Raw genomic sequence first — 19,126 nt, 5'->3', positions numbered from 1 at the left:
GGGTTGCTACCAGGGATTGAACCCAGGGTGTAATACCATTGAGTTATGTCCCAGCCCTTTTTCATTTTGAGACAGGATCTCACTAAGTTGCTGACGCTGGCCTCTAACTTACACTCTTCCTGACTCCGTCCTGAGTCACTGGTATTACAGGCATGTGCCACCACACCTGGCTCAGTTACTTTAGTTTTGATGAAGAGTGTCCATTAGAATATTGAGGTGTTTGACTTTGCCAATTTACAGAGTAAATGAAGCCATTCATACTTCTTCTCAGAACTATCTACTTGGTCACCTCCTGCTAAATGCAGCTGATTAATCACCAGTGGTGACAAATCTAAAGGATGCCTCCAGGGCCTCCAGGGCCTCCAGGGCCTGTCCCACCTCAGATGTGGCTCTAGGCAAGGTGCACCCTGCAGACCCACAAGCTCCACTCTCTGGAGCCACTCTGTCCACCAGAAGCCAACCCCTGCCCCTTCCCCTTTGCAGGAAGCAGGGCAGTGAGCATGCCCAGCCTGAGGGAACAGGGCACCTGCTCACCTGAGAAAACCTCTCCACTTCCATATTCTTGTGGTCTTTCTTGCCAGACATCAGCATCAGCTTGTTTAAAAGATCCTTCAGCTCTTCTAAAGTGTAGGAGCGCTCTGGCTCCAGGCCACTGTGACCCCCAGGGAGGATCCGGTGCAGGATGGCATCTGGGGAGATCTGGGAGGCAAAACGTGATTAGAAGCCATTTTCTGGTGGCTAAAACGCTCACTCTGCAGCAGACCAGTACGTGCCACCAACAGTGCACCTGGAATCTGAGAGGGCTCACCTTGTGGTCGCTTGTGGATGCCCTGATCTCATAGATGCCTCTGCTGTTGATTGCTGTGGCCAGGGACAGAGATGACTGCTCAATGGACCCATGGGTTTTCTTCACTGTCTTCAGCCACTCCAAGTTCCTAGCAGAATCTCGCTGTTGGGATAAAAGCAGAGAACATGGGCCAGGGTTCGAATGACTATCTTCCTGGATGTCCTCCTCCTGCCTCTGCCCTTGCTGGGCAAACTCCAGCCACCCTCCTCTAGGGCTCCAGGCATAACTTCTTGCCTGAGGCCGCCTCAGGTACCCCTGCCTGTTCCCTCAAGACTCTGCCTGTTCCTCAGGACCCTGACCACTCATTGTGGCTGCACTGGTGCCAGGTTTCTAGCTGACACTTGGAATGCACTTGGCCTGCACTTATGGTTGATTCGTAAGATAGCCACAGGCCGTGCTCTCTGGTGGCAGGCCACCATCCTCCTGGGTTCCCAGAACAAAGGCCCTCTGAGGAGAGATGGTTGACTGAACAGGAGCCCTAAATTCTTAATGTCCTGCATTGGTCCCTGAGCATGACCAGAAGAACAGAAAAAATCACAACAGAAAATGAGCTTCTAGCAGAAAAACTGCAAAACTGCTCTCTCTGTCCATCTCCCCACCCTCCAACCACATACGGGACTGTCCCAAGGCTGGTGCAGGCCTCTGGATATCTCTTCTCATTGGGTAAGTTATGAGTGTAAGTTTACTCAGACACTGGTACAGGTAGTTTACTTAAATGTTTTATTTTTCTGATAAAAAAATTAATCAACATCAATTGTGAAAAATACCAAAAACTAACTAAATAAAAGGACAGTTACTAAATTCAGAGAAAACTGCTGCACACCCTTTCACACGCTTCCTACTGTGCTCTTTCCACACTTGTCCTGTAGGGTGGTGACTGCTCTTGACATGCAGCTCTGTAGTTCTCTTCCAACCCAAGACAAAGAAAGCATTTCCATAGTGAAGAAAATCTGTTTTTAAACATCAGTTTAAATGGCTGCCTACACGCCTCCATGCCCACGTGCCCTCAAAGCACAGCTGCTTCCCAAGGCTGCAAGACCTCCACACCTTGGAATCAGGAACAAAACTCACCAGCTTACTGGGCAGATGGGGGTCATTTTGCAGAGCCTTCCAGAGTTCTCTTAAAATTTCCATGAACTTTCTGAAGTCTGCCTTCTTGTCCAGCTTATACAGCAGGGACGCATAGCCCTGCACAGCAACATGGAAGCAGGCCACCCGGTCCACATCAATGTCGCTTTCTCCAGCTGAGATGGAGGCCAGGTCCACAAATACCTTGAGCTCGGTGATGCCTGGGGCAGAGAGGGAGTCAGCACAGGACCACTCCATGATGCTGCACAACTCTCACCTGGGGCAAGATCCTTCGTGAGGCCATCGATAGACACTAAGTAAACACCTAGCGTGTGTGGCACTTCCTGCCTTCCGTTAGGACACCAGGACACATTTTCTTTTGCAGCATATGATGACACCACTGACCAGCATCTAATGTTTACCAAACAATGTCCCAGGCACTGGTCTAGGCTTGTGTGTACCTTATTTCCTTTAATCTACAAACATTATCACCTAAACAAAAACACGTTCCATTGGTAAATAATTTGAATCAAATGTATGATATGTCAAGATCATTGTAATGTTTTGAGCAACTAATAAAAAAAATAATAATAATGGGCAATCAGTTATTTAAAAAACTGAGATAATTCCCCTAGGTTAATTACTAATCAAAGAATGTAAGTCAAAGCAGACTCAGGAGTACAAGGTGGAAGCAGCAAAGCTCTGGATGAGAGCTGGAGCCAGTGACGCCTCAGTGGCCAGCAGGAGGTGGTGTGTGAGTGCTGTCCCCACTCCACCTCCTTGAACTTTCTTTCTTACCTCTCCTCCCCTGCCTCTATCTAGTCCACACAACCACACAGGCTCTATCTAGTTCACACAACCACATAGGCTGCCCAGCCCTAGGCTGGAAGAGAAGTATACAGGTTACACAAGCTTACAGCAGCAACACCCCTCTGTGGGCAAGAGCATGCCTAGGCCTCTGGTAGAATGAGCTTGAAGGAGAAAAAGGAGTCAGGATGCTTGTGAAAATGATGCCAGTGTCCACAAATGGAAAGAGCAACAAAGAAAAACAGTTTTAACCAGAAGTCTGAAAAGCTGTCCTGATGCAAACTCCACTGTGGGCCTAGAAGCAGACACTGCCCCCGCAACCCAACACATGCAAATGATTGAGGCAGGACATCCTTAAGGTCAGGAACCCCAGTTGGCAAACACCTGAAGCTGAGCTCCCACCATACCTCTCAGCTCGTCATGTAGCCAGCTGACCAGCTCCTTCTGCAGGGCCAGCTCCTCCAGACACTGGCGGCGGGACTCACTGATGTCCTGCAACAGCTTCTTGGCCTGGATGAGCTGAGGGCTAATCTGGTTCAGTCTCTCATGGTGGGTGGCCTTGAAATCATCAATCTGCAAGATGAAGCTCTGCTATGGGCTGTTCCAGCAACCACCCACACCTGCCCTCCAGTATGCCTGGACAAGCAGCTGCTATAGCAGAGCCTGACACATTCTTGCACCAAAGATAGCATGACCTCCACAGCCCTCCTTGCTAAGCTGCAGTTGCTACTGTCCCCAGTACCCAGGTCCTGTGAGGAAGCTTTCACAGACTTTGAAACCTGCTACTCACAGCAGCCCAGCCAGGTCCATGTTGTTAGCTTCTCTGGGGGGAGTTACTCATAGACTTACCGAAGGGTTCAAGTCTAGGTATAGACAATTCCACACTATGTGTTAAATTTTAAGCATTAACATACCTGCCTCTACTGAAAATCCACACACCTTAGAAATGTGAGACTAAGAAACAGGAAGAGATTCAGGCCTGAGAAATGTACCATTGGAGCAATTGCACAACAGGAGCAATGTACCATTTGGCATTCCCACTGCAACTAGGAGAGGTATCTGGACAGATGACAAAATATTTCCCTTTGAGCTTTCATAACCTAAAGAGATGAGATTCCTCTGGAAAGGGGTTGGTTTTTCTACCCTGAATTTTTGGTTCTCATATAGACCCGAGAAAACTCACTAGCTAAGGAACAGTCACACTTTCTCAAGCAAAGGTAAAAACCCAGGGCTTGGAATGTTCCAGACTTAGTGCAGCCCAGATGAGAGTCCATGGAGGGGGCTGCCTCACTGATTTTCCCAGAAAACCTGGGGCTTCTAAGGAGTCTGAGGTAGACCCCTACCTCCCAGGAGTCCCCAGAAAATAACTTACAAAGTTTATTAAAGTGTAAATAACACTGAAGTCACCAGTCAATCCAAAATCCTTTTTGAACTGCAAGATGACCTTGGCCGAGCTGATTGCCTGGTGCAGGCTATAGTACTCCTTGATCTGTTCAACACGCTCTGAGATCCAGCCCCTCTGGGCCTGGGGGTCTACTTCACACATGATCTGGAGGTCTAAAGTCAGGTCATTGTATTTATCTACAAAGTCCTTGAAGAAGACATTAATATCTCCAAAGGTGATCTCTCCTGACTTCAGATCCTGAAACAGTTTCATGAACCTCTGGTAACAAGGCGAGTACAAGTACTCATAGGCCTCTAAAAGCGCAAGGGTTTGTCTTTCAGATTCTCCTTGGAGATGGCTTAATGACTCTGCAGCTTCTTCCCAGAAGACCTGGAAGATGTGGCTGTCCATCAGCAAGTCTATCCTTGCAGCCATTCTTTGGACCTCACGGTCCAGGTTGTAGTGAGTCATCAGCTTGCAGGCTGAGGACGCTGGCTGTCTCACCCTCATGGCTTCATTCAGTCTTTTGCAGTTCAGGTCTTCTGAGTGTCTTGCTTCAATCTCTCCAAAATCCACTTTGGAAACCACAAGGAAACATGGAAGTTAAACTGCTAGACACGGTAGCATCTTATTTTACTTTCCTAGTATTTCTAATAACTTCTTTGAGAAAACACAAATTAATATTATTTATGGGATTTTTTTTTCTTAAGAAGAATTCATCCCTCCTCCCCTCCACCCTGCCACAGGATTGTTCATCAGTTTTCATGATAAAGAACAGACTGGAAACTCTTGTGTGGATAGAACAGTTGGAAACACAAATCCATCTCCCTCCCAAATCCCATTCCAGTGACAGATTAGAGAATGCTTTTAAAACATCAAAACCAGCAGGAACAAGGACAGTAGAAAAGAAGCCCAATAACAACACAAGCTAGAAGTAGAAAGATGACCACACCAGTGGCAAATAACACTTGGGGCCTGAGAACAGAGACCCTAAGGACACAGCAGAGGTGAGTTCAGCCAGGCCCAGCACAAGTTTCTGGCACTCAAGGACACTAGATGTTAAGGTCACCCTAGACTGGAGGAGGCAGAGAGGGAACTGGAATTGGGTTCAAAGTCTGTTTAAGAAGCATTTGGTGAGAGTCCGCCTCCACCATGGAGGCAGATGGGGGCTGCCCGCCCCTTGTCAAGGGGCAGGAAGGACCAACTGCAGGGCTCTCTGGCCTGGAGGCTACTTCTAGACACACACCTGTCTTGGGCAGCTACAGAGGACAGGGAGTATTCAATCTAAGGACAAAGAGGATGACACAGTCACCAGGGCAGGAAAACTGGAATAAAAGTGGGGCTCACTCTCCTCCTCTCCCTCTTGGCTCCAGAAATCTGGCAGCAGGCAGGGGGTGCAAATATGACCAGCTCACAAGAGAAGCCTCAAGGACTAGGTCAATTTAAGGGCAGCCACAGAGCCCAACAAGTCACAGCCCAGAAGCCCTTTGCCTGTCCATCCACCTGTGGGGACTGTCTTCATACAGACAAACGAAAATCTCCAATCAGAACAGAAGAAGTTTTAATGTGGGAAATATATCCAAAAAAGCCAATAGGTATTGTGTAGCTCAGTGGTAGAATGCTTGCCTAGCATGCGTTCAATCCTCAGTGCCATTAAAAAAATAAATAAATAAAAAATTTAAAAAAGCCTAGCATCCATCCCCAACATGCAAAAAAGGAAAGAAAGAAAGAAAGCCAACAGATAAAAGCAACTTGGATGAAACGGGAAAAAATGGGAAAACATGCTGCAACCATGAACCACAAGAACATAGTATATAAATGAATATTTCAAGAGAAAAGGGAGGGGCTGGGATTGTGGCTCAGTGGTAGAGCACACACCTAGCACATGTGAGGCACTGGGTTCTATCCTCAGCACCACATAAAGATAAATAAATAAAGGTATTTTGTCCATCTACAACTAAGCAAAATATCTTTAAAAAAAAAAAAAGTTTTGGGCATGATGGTACACACCTGTAATCCCAGTGGCTGGCAAGGCTGAGGTAGTAGGATCACGAGTTCAAAGCCAGCCTCAGCAAAAGAAAAATAATAAACAAATCAGTGAGACCATGTCTCTAAATAAAATACAAAAATAGGGCTGGGGATGTAGCTCAGTGTTCTAGTGCCCCTGAGTTCGACTCCAGTGCCAAAAAAGAAAAGAAAAAAGGGAGTGCCTTCAAATTAACTATATATAAGAGCTGAAATGAAGAATTCAATGCCCAGGTTATAGGAGGAGATTGAAGAGAAGGCTCAGGAAGTGAAGCCCAAGCAGGAGAGATGTCATGGGAGTCAGGCAACCATGCCAGGAGGCCCAGCAGCTGCTGATGTGCACCCTGCAACAGGGAAAGCATAATTAACCAATTCAGGAGAACACCCTAGAGCTCTAAGACTAGATCTCTGGCTGAGACCTGCCAGTGCCCCATCCTAGAGATGGAAAAGAGACCCAAGGCCAGGCACAGATTAATGTCAACTTCAGAACACTAGGGCCCGACAGTTCTCAAGAGTATCCAGAGAAGGACAACAAGCTCCATATAGAGGATCAGTAGTGAGAATGCATCTGACATCCCAATGCAGCATTCAGGCAGCACTCTGAAGGAAATTCTGCCCTTGGCCCAATGATCAACCTATAGCAGGGGCATAGTTCTGTATCTGGCCTCCTGTGTCCCAGTCCCAGCAAGCAGTAGATGCCACCCTCTGTCAAACAGGAGTCAAGCACAGGCCAGAGATGCAGGACCTGCCCTACCAGCCCAGAGGCCAAGGCAACCCTGGGAGACAGAGGAGATTAAGGGCCAACTACCCGCTAGGGAAAATAAGCCCTCTGTCCTGGGAGATCTTCAGAGACATCTACTCAGATAGCTGGTTCAGTTTGGGGCTGAATTTGAAATAAACACAATAAAAAAGGGGAAAAGGAAGTACCAAGGAAAGAAATGCAATTCTACCAGCTACAGAAACTTTGTGCCAGAACCATGGAGTGGCCATAGTCCACCACACGGCTCGCCTATGAATCCTATGTTCACACCATGGCGAAGGCCCTATATCCTGAAGAAGGTACCAGTAACTCAGGACACCACTGGGAGTGACAGAGCAGCAAGGAGCCTCATGTTCAGGGCACAGACTGGAGAAAGATCTACACCTCCCCTCCTTGGGAAGCCAGCATAGGACATTGACACTGGGAAATTGGGGACATCGACGGGTGTAGAGGCACACAAACAAGAATGTACAAGGGAAGCTGCTTCCCTGGGCAAATGCATTGAAAACTGGGTCAAGAATGTTTTTTAAAAGCTTCTCCCTGAAAAATAAGGCCCCTCTATTTGTGGCCTGCTTCATCTCCGTGACAGCTCTCAAGGGTTCCTTGCGCAACTGCGGGAGCAGTACCTTGGATGAGATGCTTCACCTTCCCACACAGCCTCAGGAGGCTGTCCACCTGTCTCTTCTCTCTCATCAGAAACATGACTTCGCCCATCCTCCAGTCCAGTGTCTCTTCCATGTCACAATTTTTCTCTTGGAATGAAGAACTTTCTGTCTCTGGAAAATAATGACAAAGTCAGCCAAAGGAAACAAACTTCACGATATCCCTTTCTCTCCCTGGGAGTGCCCCACAGTCACCATCGGAAGGACAAGGAGGCCCCCACTTGGTGGTATAGAGGAGGACAGCCAGCACACATGTGAACATAGGCTTCTTACCAGCCTGGCCTCAGCTCACCTAACTGCCACAGGTCCAGAAACTGACTTTTGTGCTTCAGGATCAGCTCCAACCGTCTGACCAATATGGACCCATTCAGGACATCACCAGCAACCTCTGTGAAGACAGAGCTGGCGGCAGCCATCAACCTCTTGGCGTCCTCTGTGATGTTGGCTAAGAGTTTCTCATCTGTCCCTGAGAAGATAACGAGCACAATGAGCATGCGGCCCTCCCCTCTCCTTGCCATTAGAACCTCTCACCAGCCCCATGCCCACACGGCGCTGGCAGCAGTCAGTGGTGTTTCCAAATGCGCTGATGCCTCACTCAGCTATTCCTGTACCTATGAGGTTCAGGTCTTAACCTAGGGCATCTCCTGTATGGGAGGAGGAGACCCTTCCAATGGCCAAAGTCAGCCAGGAGAACCACAGTGCTCAGGGTTGAAGTCCTGAGCCCATGCTACAGTGAACGTATTTCTTGAACTACATATGATATTCTTGGAAATTCACCTTGTGGGAGACCAACCTTGCATGTGACTGAGTCATACTCCCTGGCTGGGTGCTGATGCACTCAGTCACAGAAATGTGGCAAAGCTTTCCCCATCCTTCTTGGGTTTGAGGGACAGTGCCTTGTGCATAGGTGTGTCTTGCTACAGCACCATGGGTGAAGTTATGCTCACCTATTCCTTTGTAATATAACCCCTTGCCCTGTTTAGGATAGAATCTTTCATGGAAGTGCCTGTGTGTGTCCCCTTCTCTTACTATGCCCTTGGATGTGGCCTACTCAGATGTCAGTCAACATGCTGACAACAGACATCATAAAGATAGACTCAGCCCCCTGAAACCTGACCCCTTGCCTCATTTGAATAGCTTCTCCTCAATAAAAGGGGTCAGCACGTGCTCTCGCTCTCTCTCTCTTCCTGCGGACCCTTAAAGTCAGAGGAGCCGTCACTGCGACCCCAAACAAAAAGGTATTTGTGTCTCTTTTATTTTATTTGGTGTACCCCAGTCAGCCCAGTTCAACTGGAGTGATCCCTGAGCCTTTTAGTCACAAGTACAGAAACCCGGCACATCTGTCTTGAGAATCCCTGCAGTAGTAGGAAAATAAACTGCAACAGGACAAGCTCATATCAGAGGCCACTCCACGGGTGCAGGGAAGCATCTGCACAGCACCCAGGAAGGAGGCATATCCATGCTGCAGCTTCATGCTCTGCCTATCTTGTCTGTGGATCAAAACCTGGAACATGAGCTTTTGGAGCAACTAGAGGACAATATTTTAAAACATGACTAGTTTAACTGCCAGACTATCTATCTCACAGTAATATGAGGTTCATATAGTATTATGAGAAGACCAAGTTTATTTTTACCATAAAAAACAAAGATAAGGGGCTGGGGATGTGGCTCCAAGATGTAGCACACTCGCTTGGCTGCACAGGGCGCTGGGTTCGATCCTCAGCACCACATAAAAATAAAATAAAGATGTTGTGTCCACCCCAAACTAAAAAATACATATTAAAAAAATTCTCTCTCTCTCTTTAAAAAAACAAAACAAAACAAAGATAACAGGGGGCTGGAGTGCAGCTTGATGGTAGTGTGTTAGGCTAGCAGGCATGAATCCCTGGTTCATCCCCAGCATCACCCCTATACAGAGTGCAGCTGAGATGACCTTCAGTGGGAGAATGGACCAACCCAGGCACATCCAGACAAGGGGACTTTACTCAGTGATAAAAGGAATGAAACCATGAAGCCAGGAAAAGACAAGGAGGAGCCTTAAATGCATGCTGTGGAGTGTGACAGTGAACTCTTCCCCAGCAGGCTGCTGTGGCCCGTGCACACAGCAGCCACCTTCAGAACCACACACTACTCCTGCCTATGACCTGGTGTAGAACAGAGCAGCTGGTTTGGCTGAGACAATCATTGGCCCTGGGTTTTTATTGCCACACAAGTGTTTTCCCACTACAGGATCTGAATCTAGCAATTTACACATAAACCTGCACCATCATTTCCAGGGCAACACACGACACTTGGGAAGGTGATAGCTGAAGAGTCACTTCATGTTGTGTTAGTTATCAATATTGGTCTCAAAATGTGACACATGAGCTTCACAGGGAGGCAAGCTGGGCTTGGACTGATTTCTAATCATTTGTTATCTTGGACACAGTGAGTCTCCAACATCCTGGTTAAGCAATGTGCCCTGGGTACTTCCATTCCCTCATCTGGAAATCAAGGGGCTTGGGGACTTTCAGAGAGGTTGCTTCAAGGACCGTGTGTCCCCCCAGGAACACATATTCAGCAGGCACTCAGCAGACAATGGTTCTAGTGTTAGAAGCTCTTTATGCCTAACACCTGCCTGGGCACCTCCATGCATCCTGCCTTTACCAAACCTCAGCACATGCAGGCTGAGGACCAGGTCAACTACCTTGCCTCTTCATTTGCCCAAGGAAGGACAGAAACTCCAACCAGTCCTACACGCACCGTACAACTTGAAGAGCTGCTTCACATCAGGCCCCGTGAGCAGGTGTTCAAGAATCTCATCCAGGCCTTCCACAGACTCCCTGTTGTTCCTGGGTCAGGACTTGGTGATCACAGCAGACACAAGGCTGCCAAATTTCTGCAAATCATGACAAGAGACTCCCTCCAGTACACTGATCTGAGACTAAAAGAAAATGAATTAAAAGAGAGAGTTGAGAAGATTTTACTGATTTGTCTTTTAATGACACAAGTTAGCACCCAAGAGCATTTCATAAATCTACTGAAGCTAGTTTTATAGTGCCTCAAAAAAAATAATAATACAGAAGAGAGGTTGGGCTACCCCCTGGTAGCTTGGTGTATTGGAGGCCCTGGGTTTCATCCCCCATATTGCAAAAAGAAAAGAAACATAAAATACTAAATATTTCCTAGGGAATTTCCATTGTCCTGGCCTGGCTCCTTATGTGAGGTGCCAGAGGTTTGAAGATGCATACACATGCACAAACACACCCCTACAACCCCAAGTCACACACCCTCCCAGCTCATTGTCAGCTTCTGTATTTCTCTTAGACTTGCCTGTCATGAAAAATGCCAAAAACAAGATGAGGAAAACTTCACTACATCACAAACTGCCCTCAAACACCAAAGACACTCCAATTCTCCTTCTGATGCTTCACCAAGAAACAAAACAGTTTTCTTCTTTGCATTCACATTTTTGTAAAAAAATGAAAAAGTTTCAGTGATCAATAAAAAACACAGGATGAACTAATAACAGGTACTTTTGACACTTAACAGGATAAAAGAAAACATTAATTAGCAATGAATAAAAAGTTATAGACCATAGGGAAGTAAGATTTATCCCAGGAATAAAACCATGTTTTTACATCAAAAATCAGTTAATAGGCCTGGTGTAGGGGCACATGCCTGTAATCCCAGCAGCTCACTAGGCTGAGGCAGGAGGATCACAAGTTGGAGGCTAGATTCAGCAACTTAGTGAGGCTCTGTCTCAAAATGAAAAACAAAAAGAGCTGGCAATGTGGCTCAGTGATAAAGCACCCCTGGGTTCCATCTCCAGTCCACACACGCAGACACAAAAACATGAATACATCATACTGATAGAAAAAGTGACACAACCATTGTAATAGATACAGAAGAAGTATCAGGCAAAACTCCAAACAAGACCAGGATAGCCAATTTCACTCCTTTCACAGTGCCAGAGTTGCTATCCAGGGCAATTAGGTAAGGAAAAGAAAAAAAAAAAAAGTATTGGGATTGTAAAGGAAGTACTAACTTACAGGCAGATAACATGGTCATCTATGTCAAAACTTCAAAGAAGGTACTCTCCCACGGATACCCCGCTAGAGAAAAGAAATGAGCCTGCAAAGCTGTAGGCCACAGAGACGAGGTGCTGCCCTGTTCCAAGTGCTAGTGATAAACAATCCAAAAACATATTTGAGAAAACAATTTTTAAAAATATTTTTGGGGCTGGAGATGTGGCTCAAGCAGTAGCGTACCAGCCTGGCATACGTGCGGCCCGGGTTCGATCCTCAGCACCACATACAAACAAAGATGTTGTGTCCGCCGAATACTAAAAAATAAATATAAAAAAAAATTCTCCCTCTCTCTCTCTCTCTCTCTCTCTCTCTCTCTCTCTCTCTCTCTCTTAAAATTTTTTTTTTTTTTTAGTTGTAGATGGACACAATACCTTTATTTTATTTAATTTTTATGTGGTGCTGAGGATCAAACCCAGTGCCTCACAAGTGCTAGGCAGGTGCTCTACCACTGTGCCACAACCCCAGCCCTGAAAAAATAATTTGTTACAATAGCAAAGGAATAAAGTACTTAGGAGTAAATTTCATAAAAGAAATGCAGACTTCACCACTTGCAAACTGCAAACTACTGTTGAAAGAACTTAAAGACCAAAATAAATGGGGAGACATTCCAGGTTCAGAAGCCATGAGATGTGACATTGTTAAGAGGTCAACACTCCCCAAAATGACTTACAGATTCAAAGCCTTTGTTCCTGGCCTCTACTTCCTTCAGCAGACCTAATGACTTCCTCAGTTTCTGTTCAGTCACACTCAACCCTGAATGCCTCTCAGTCACCAGAGTCTGTGATTCCTCTAGAACAATGTTCACCTCAGCCACGTGGACTTTCCTCTCCCCCATCTTATCCCTCCTGATCCCATGGCCCATTGTGTATTTCTGCCAGACCCCAACCTGACTCCTCAGTGTGACTCAATGATACTCTCACTGGGAACCAAGCCACAGAGCTATCTCCCCACAACAACTATTGGTTGCCTTCTCCTATCCGATCGCCATCCCCTGTGCCATTGCCTTCTCCTGTCCCATTGCCATTTCCTTTCCCAGCAGTCTCAGGCCATATTCTCTCCACCTGTCTCATCTCATCCCTCTCTTAGTGGCAGATGACTGCCAAAGTCTGTGGCCTCTCCCGCTCCCCACACAGTGAATCCAAGAGAGATCATGCTTCCCACCCACCAGAGGACTCACTCTGGGCAAACCACCCACTCTCGCAAGTAGAGGCTGAAGTGACTTCTTTCATTAACCCTGGTGTCCAGAAACTGATGGAGATACCAATCAGGAAGAGAGCAGGAAGGAAAATTTGTAATGTGAAGACAAAAGATGAACCAGTCTACTCCCTGAATTCTCTGGGAAGCACAGTACAGTCCCTGGCAGGGAGCAGGACACCACTATCCCACGACCCTTCTGAAACACAAAAGGCAAGCCTAGAGATGCTTACTTTTCCTCGGCAGCTCTTTTACACCAAGGTCCTGGGGGGACCATTTACAGCAGAAATGCAGCCAGCTCTTTTGTGGCCTCCCCATTCTGCATAGCAAGTCTCTGGTGGCTACTGTCAGAATGTCTGGGCCCTCAGCAGACTTTTCCTCCATTGCATTCAATGAAATGCTTGATTACATTACAGGGCAGGTGCAGGCTGCACCTGGGCCACTCTTTTCCTCCCAGGTGCTCCACCCTCTTGTTCAATTTCAGCCTGTGACTCCAACCTTGTCTTGCTCCCAGTCACCATCACTGGCTCAGATCCACCATCAGGCCCATCTCCCATCATCTCTCCCAAGTTTGCAATGCCATGTTCCACTGAATATCACATGTGGATTTCCATGCCCCACAAGCCAAGAGGAGACCCAGCTGCTTTCCCCTTCTGCTCTTCAACACCTGTAATACTACATTTTAAGAATACAAGTAGAAAGTAGAGAGGCTTTACCTTATTTGGTCCAGAAGTCTCAGAAAATCACTTCTGAGAACAGGGCCTCCTGTGATCACAAGCCCATCAACAAGCTCCCAGGGGATTTCTTCAGCCTTGAGCTTCAGGAGAAATGGGAGCAACACCTTCAGAAGAGGTTTATGCTACACCAGTACAGACAACCACCCAATATCTACCCACTTCTGAATCTGAACGAGTCCTGGGACAACATCCCAAGGGCAGATCAGGCAAAGGATAATTGTGGGTCTTCCTGTAACTCAGTAATTCCAGACAACAGAAGCCCTCCTATACAAGAGACTGGTTCAGAGAGGGCAGAGATAATCCAAGAAGGAAGGATTCCTAGGGTGTTTGGCATTCCGGGCTGGGCACATATCATGTCTCTGCCCCACCTGGAAATTCAAACACCCACAAGATAACTTGGGATAGACCATCCTTAAAAGGTGGGGAAGTCTTCAGGAACACCTCCCAGGAAATCTCCCTCCTTGATGCTGGCACAGGTGGGACCTACCCCTCAGGGTCCTCAAGCACATAAATGTCTTGAAGATGAAAAACTCTGAGGCTTCACTACCTCCACAGCCCGCCCTCCCCTCCTCATCCTCCTGTGACTCCGCGGCTGACTCTATTGGCCATGATGGGAAAAACCACCCAGAAAGGTCCAGGACTGAAGGAAGTAGCACAAACTTCAGTTCCCACCCTGAAGAGTCCTCATTTGAGTCCTTGAGCAGAACTCCATCTAGTGAGAACTGTGGGCTCTCAGATGCTCCTTCAACCACAGAAGAGGGCAGCTTGCCCTCTCAGCCTCACACTTACATTCTCATGGGCAGAACCTGGCACAATGGTACTGTCCTGGGATCTGTAAGAGAGCCTGGAACCAAGTCCAAGCCTAGAAATGGGCAGACATGAGTCCCTGGGGAGTGGAGGTGTGACCTTACAAGTCTCATGCCACAGCATGTCATCACTTCAGGTAGGACACCAATTTTTAAAGGCTGAAGAAGTCAGAGAAATAGAGGATGAGGAGGAGGAGTCTTCTAACTGGGGAATCACCAATGAAATCAGAAAGACCATAAAACTTCCCAAATGTTCATATTAATCTGGGGAATTTAGAATCTCAGAGGATCAGTAACACCCTCCTATAAGTTCTATTTCCCAGGGCCAAGATACTACTCATGCCTGAAAGCAGAGACTGAGCCAGAGAACCAGCCTCAAGAACTGGCTACAGGTGTCATCCCGCAAGACTTTGCCACTGACATGTTTCATCAGGACTGTGCCCCTGAGGTGCTCCTGGCTACAGACATCCTAGCTTCCTAGGAGCATGTCCAGTAGCAGTTCATCAACTTCTTGGGGGCTGTATAGACTCTTGACCAGTGAAGACAGCAGCGAAGACCTACAGGAACCCAAGATCCCTGAGCTCCAGGATTCAGGGAAGAGCAGGAGAAATAAGTTAAGGCCAACTGCCAAGAGGGAGGACAGAGTGAGGCCCAGGTCAGAAGCATAAGAAGAAAGACTTTCAGGGCCACTCTGCCTCAGTCATGAAGGTAGGAGACATTGTGGGGGACAAGTCCTCCCAGGCTCCTTCAAAGAGGAACTTTGGGGACAGAATAAAGAACTTTCTGCAGAATATTGTCCCCAGGAAAGGCAAAAGGCAGGCAAACTCCCTACCCAAAGTCATGACCCCATCAACTACTACCCAAAGCCAAAGGTCAGTCACAAGCCGACAGCTTACAGATAAGAGGGCATCGGAAGCCCAGGCACTCATGACCACTGTTGAATGGATCATAGAGCAGAAAATGAGGTTTCATCATAATCTTTCTTCCCACAAGAAAAACATGGTGAAAGAGGAACCACAGACCCCTGTGGGTAGGCAATCCCATTATTCCAGGGGTTCCTCCTCCCTGGAGCAAAGGAGAGGGATGAAAGCTATGGCTCCTGGTCACCAGGCCACCCCAGGGGCCACAGACATCCTCCAATCAGGTGAATCAGAAACCAGGATAACAATCCAGCCTTGCTGCTCAAGGAGTCTGCACCTCTGTCCAGCCCCTGCCAGCAGAGGACCCAGGGTGGGAGGTATCTCGGGCCACAGTGTGCACTATCCAAGGCACTGTGCTCTTCAGAGACGTTTGTTGTCTCGTCAGCATCAACATGCTTCCCACTCCTATCCTGCTGGGAAGAAGTTTTTCCCACAATTCAGACCATACTGAGAAAAACTGTCCTCATGTGAGCCCAACCTGTTTAATAATGGTTTCTTCTTAATGAGGTGAAAATGGCTTAATAATACTGCTTTTTTTTTTTTTTTTAATCAGAGAGGCTTTTGTCTGTGTCTTGCTGGGTCTAGGGAAGGAAGTCATATCTGTTCTTCATTACTCTGGATTCTAGAAGGAAGTGGACATGCAGGGAGGTGACAGTGGCATTGAGTACCCACCCTTATGCCAGATCAATCCTCTCATTACAACTTAAGAATTCATGACTTGATCATTAGAAATAAGAGAATGCCTTAGGGACTCATCAAGAATGGGGCTACCCCACAAGAAACCCACCCCAAGGTCTGAATCAGCCTTTCCCTCAATCCTGATCTTTGTGAAGGTATACAGTTTGGGGTACAAGATACCATGGAACTTAGCAGCTTCTCATGTCCAGGAAAGTTATACTTTCATGGTCCTGAGTTCAGAGGTGGCCAGAAAGTCCCTGCTGCTGGATGTCTTGGTGGGAAACACAGGAAAACTGCCCTGTGAACCCTTGCCTAATGGAGGTTAACATATGGGCCTTTCCAGCTCCTTTTTCTTCAGGCTGCATGCAGTGGCCATGTCACCTATTTCTGCTCCTGCCTTCCTCACTCTCTAAAGCAGTGGCCAGAATGAAAATTATAGATCTGTATGTGTCTGGGTGGGAACAGCAAGTTGGCTGCTAAGGGCTGTGTCACATGCAACTTGCTAACCCTGAACCCCCCAACCCCCAGTTGGCACAAATATGTATGCACTAACCATCTGACACTGGGGCAGAGTGGGCAGAGAATGGGATGTGGAGGATTAAAATGGAGCCAAAGAAAGAGAATAACATGGGGATATCACAAATGGTGTGGTTTATGGGAAGCCTCTGCACTCCTATTACCAGCCACCAACCTGAGGGACTGAAAATTGTGGACTCACTCTGGCCTCAACCCTGTGCACCCTCTCTAGCTCCCAGACCACAGACCTGGAGAAGCCCCTTTAGCAAAGACACAGGCTGGAGAGAAAGAACGGATGAGTTAATCAATTGGAGTAGCCAGAACTAAGGAACTCCAGCTGTGACTCCCAGTTAGATGACCTTTAGACATGGCCCTAGCACTTCTTCTGCAGTGGAAAAGCAGGGACCTAAAAAGTCCAAAAGGAGTAGCCTGGAATCACAAAGCAAGATTCTCTAGGCTTCCAGAAATTGCTTTTCCAGAGACTAGAGAAGAAAAAGTGATTCAGTTAGAACTTGTCATATCATGGCAGTGACTTGTCCAAAATGTAGGAATAAGCTGGGTGGGGGCAACCAGCAGACTTCCCTGACCTCATTCTGCTTCCAACACAGGCTTCTTCTTCCTGCAGCCTCTCCACATGGGAAAGCAGGCAGGTCCCAAAGGACAAAGAAGAGAAACCATGTCTGCAGAATGTTTGATGCTATGGCCCACCTGGGGAAGGCAGCAGCACCACTCATGGGCCCTCTGCCCTGTTTAGTGATGGAGAGTCCTGTACCATGAAGTGCCACCAAGGCAGATGACACAGGCATGGTCCTGCTCTAATGTCTGAAAGTACTCCATAGGTAAAGCCAGGTAGTCCTTTCCAGTGCGAGAACAGGCCCTACAGGTCAACCCTGAGCCAGGTCCTGTCCCTTATTTGAAAACAGCAGACCTCAGAATAGGCCTAGGATCAAGAAAAGACCCAGGCACCAAATGGGATAGAACAGAGTCAGATCCTTGAATCTGGCCCTGCTGGGCCCTCTCAAAGCACAGAGAGGCAGGTTCTCTGGGAAGAGGACCTGGATGTGGACCCCAGGTATTGCGAAGGGATAATGCCACAGATAGCGAAATTGATGGACAGCCAGAGTCATGAAAAAGGAAGTCCTGTTTCCCTCTGCTTCTGTCAGCTTTGTCATCTAGAAAGGGCAGTAATTCCAACAACCAGGAGACATCCCAGAGACCCACAGTGAGACCCCCACACAGAGATGTAACAGAATCCTCTGTCAGACACAAGTAAGACCCCCTGGCACATAGCCATTCACAGACCCAACCTAAAGATGGCCACAGAAGCCACTACAGAACCTCTAACACAGCAGTCACAGTAACACAAGGACTTCCCTCAGATATAGCACCAACTTCAGGGTCCTCACAGATCTCACAGAACCCTTGACAGACTTCCTAAAAGAACCTCTGAAAGATCTGTACTAACAGAGACCTCAGAGAGACCTCAGAGACACAGAGTCTCCGACAACAACCTTTCACTGCCACATGGTCCTCATGCAGTGATCTCTCACATAGAACTCCCACAGAGTTCCAGACCAAGGGGAAACATCTCCACAGAGATGTCCCACAGATTTCCTCAACGGTCTCATAGAGACCAACCACAGATAGTACACAGACATCTCACACAAACACATTGACCACATGGAGTGTCCTCCTCACACAGAGACCTCATACAGACTTTACACAGATTTTAAAAGACCCACACAGAGATATCACACAGGCACCTCAGAATTCCCACAGGGACTGAACACAGAGACCTTTCACAGAAATTTTCTACAGAAAACCCCACATCATTTTTCTTTCACGTGAAACTCCTTAGCCAACTGGAAGCACAAGGACACTGGCCAGACCCCTGAGACACTGAGACACTGTCAATGTGGCCTCTCAGATGACGTTCTCTGCTTAGGAAAATCCTCAGGAACTTCTGTTCCTCTGTAATGTCATTGCCTCTGAACAGAAGAACTGCAGATTCTAAGTGTAGACCTGAAAAATTCCTTCCTCTACAGGTGTTCACTATCCTCAACTTTGACCCACAGTTTAGAGAATCACAAATTTTAAACACGAATAAAATGCAGACAACATTCAGTGAGAGAAATCATCATCTTATTTGTCCAGTATTAGTTATTATCTTGTCAAATGTATAAATGGCCCCCCTTTTATTTCTTTGGAGACAGGAACTGAATTCTGGATTTTTGACTAGTCTGGAAACACAATAAACACCTACAGCAGATGGACTCTAGGAATGATATGAACCAGCAAACAAGCATCTGGACTCACATCTACCTCCCAGGGGCTGAGCACCCACACAATATCCTAGGCATCTACACAAACAGAGAAGAATTTATGGAGTTACAAATGTAAAGTGATAGAGAAGAAAAAAGAGAAGCTTCCACTATCAGAAAGTGTACAGTCTCTCCTCAACCCCGCCTCTCCTCCCCGCCCCCACACAAATATAACCCAAGTTGAGAAACCAATTCACACTAGGCACTGTAGTTAAAATGGGATATATTGTGAATTAAAAGATAATATTCTGCTACTATGAATTATATAGTGCAGAGCAGAAAATACAAAATTAGCCCAAACCCCTCAGCCATCCAGCTGCAACTACAATGA

The 19,126-nt window shown here is 47.1% G+C and overlaps 1 protein-coding gene across 1 annotated transcript in view; it reads right to left on the bottom strand.

The window, feature by feature from the left end:
• The window catches only part of LOC143382683 (E3 ubiquitin-protein ligase RNF213-like), a 56,155-nt gene extending 48,108 nt beyond the window's left edge, over positions 1-8,047 (bottom strand). The window contains exons 1-6 of the mRNA XM_077108061.1: positions 7,846-8,047; positions 4,095-4,681; positions 3,130-3,295; positions 1,919-2,136; positions 809-949; positions 535-699 (exon numbers count right to left, since the gene is read on the bottom strand). Of these exons, the coding sequence (XP_076964176.1) occupies positions 535-699; positions 809-949; positions 1,919-2,136; positions 3,130-3,295; positions 4,095-4,681; positions 7,846-8,047 (1,479 nt within the window). The remainder of the gene's footprint in view (positions 1-534; positions 700-808; positions 950-1,918; positions 2,137-3,129; positions 3,296-4,094; positions 4,682-7,845) is intronic.
• Between the last annotated feature and the right edge of the window lie 11,079 nt (positions 8,048-19,126).

This window comes from Callospermophilus lateralis, unplaced genomic scaffold (genome assembly GCF_048772815.1).
Source record: "Callospermophilus lateralis isolate mCalLat2 unplaced genomic scaffold, mCalLat2.hap1 Scaffold_1246, whole genome shotgun sequence".
NCBI lineage: Eukaryota > Metazoa > Chordata > Mammalia > Rodentia > Sciuridae > Callospermophilus > Callospermophilus lateralis.
The sequence above is the reverse complement of the archived record's forward strand: the minus strand, read 5'-3'. Positions and strand labels throughout refer to the sequence as shown.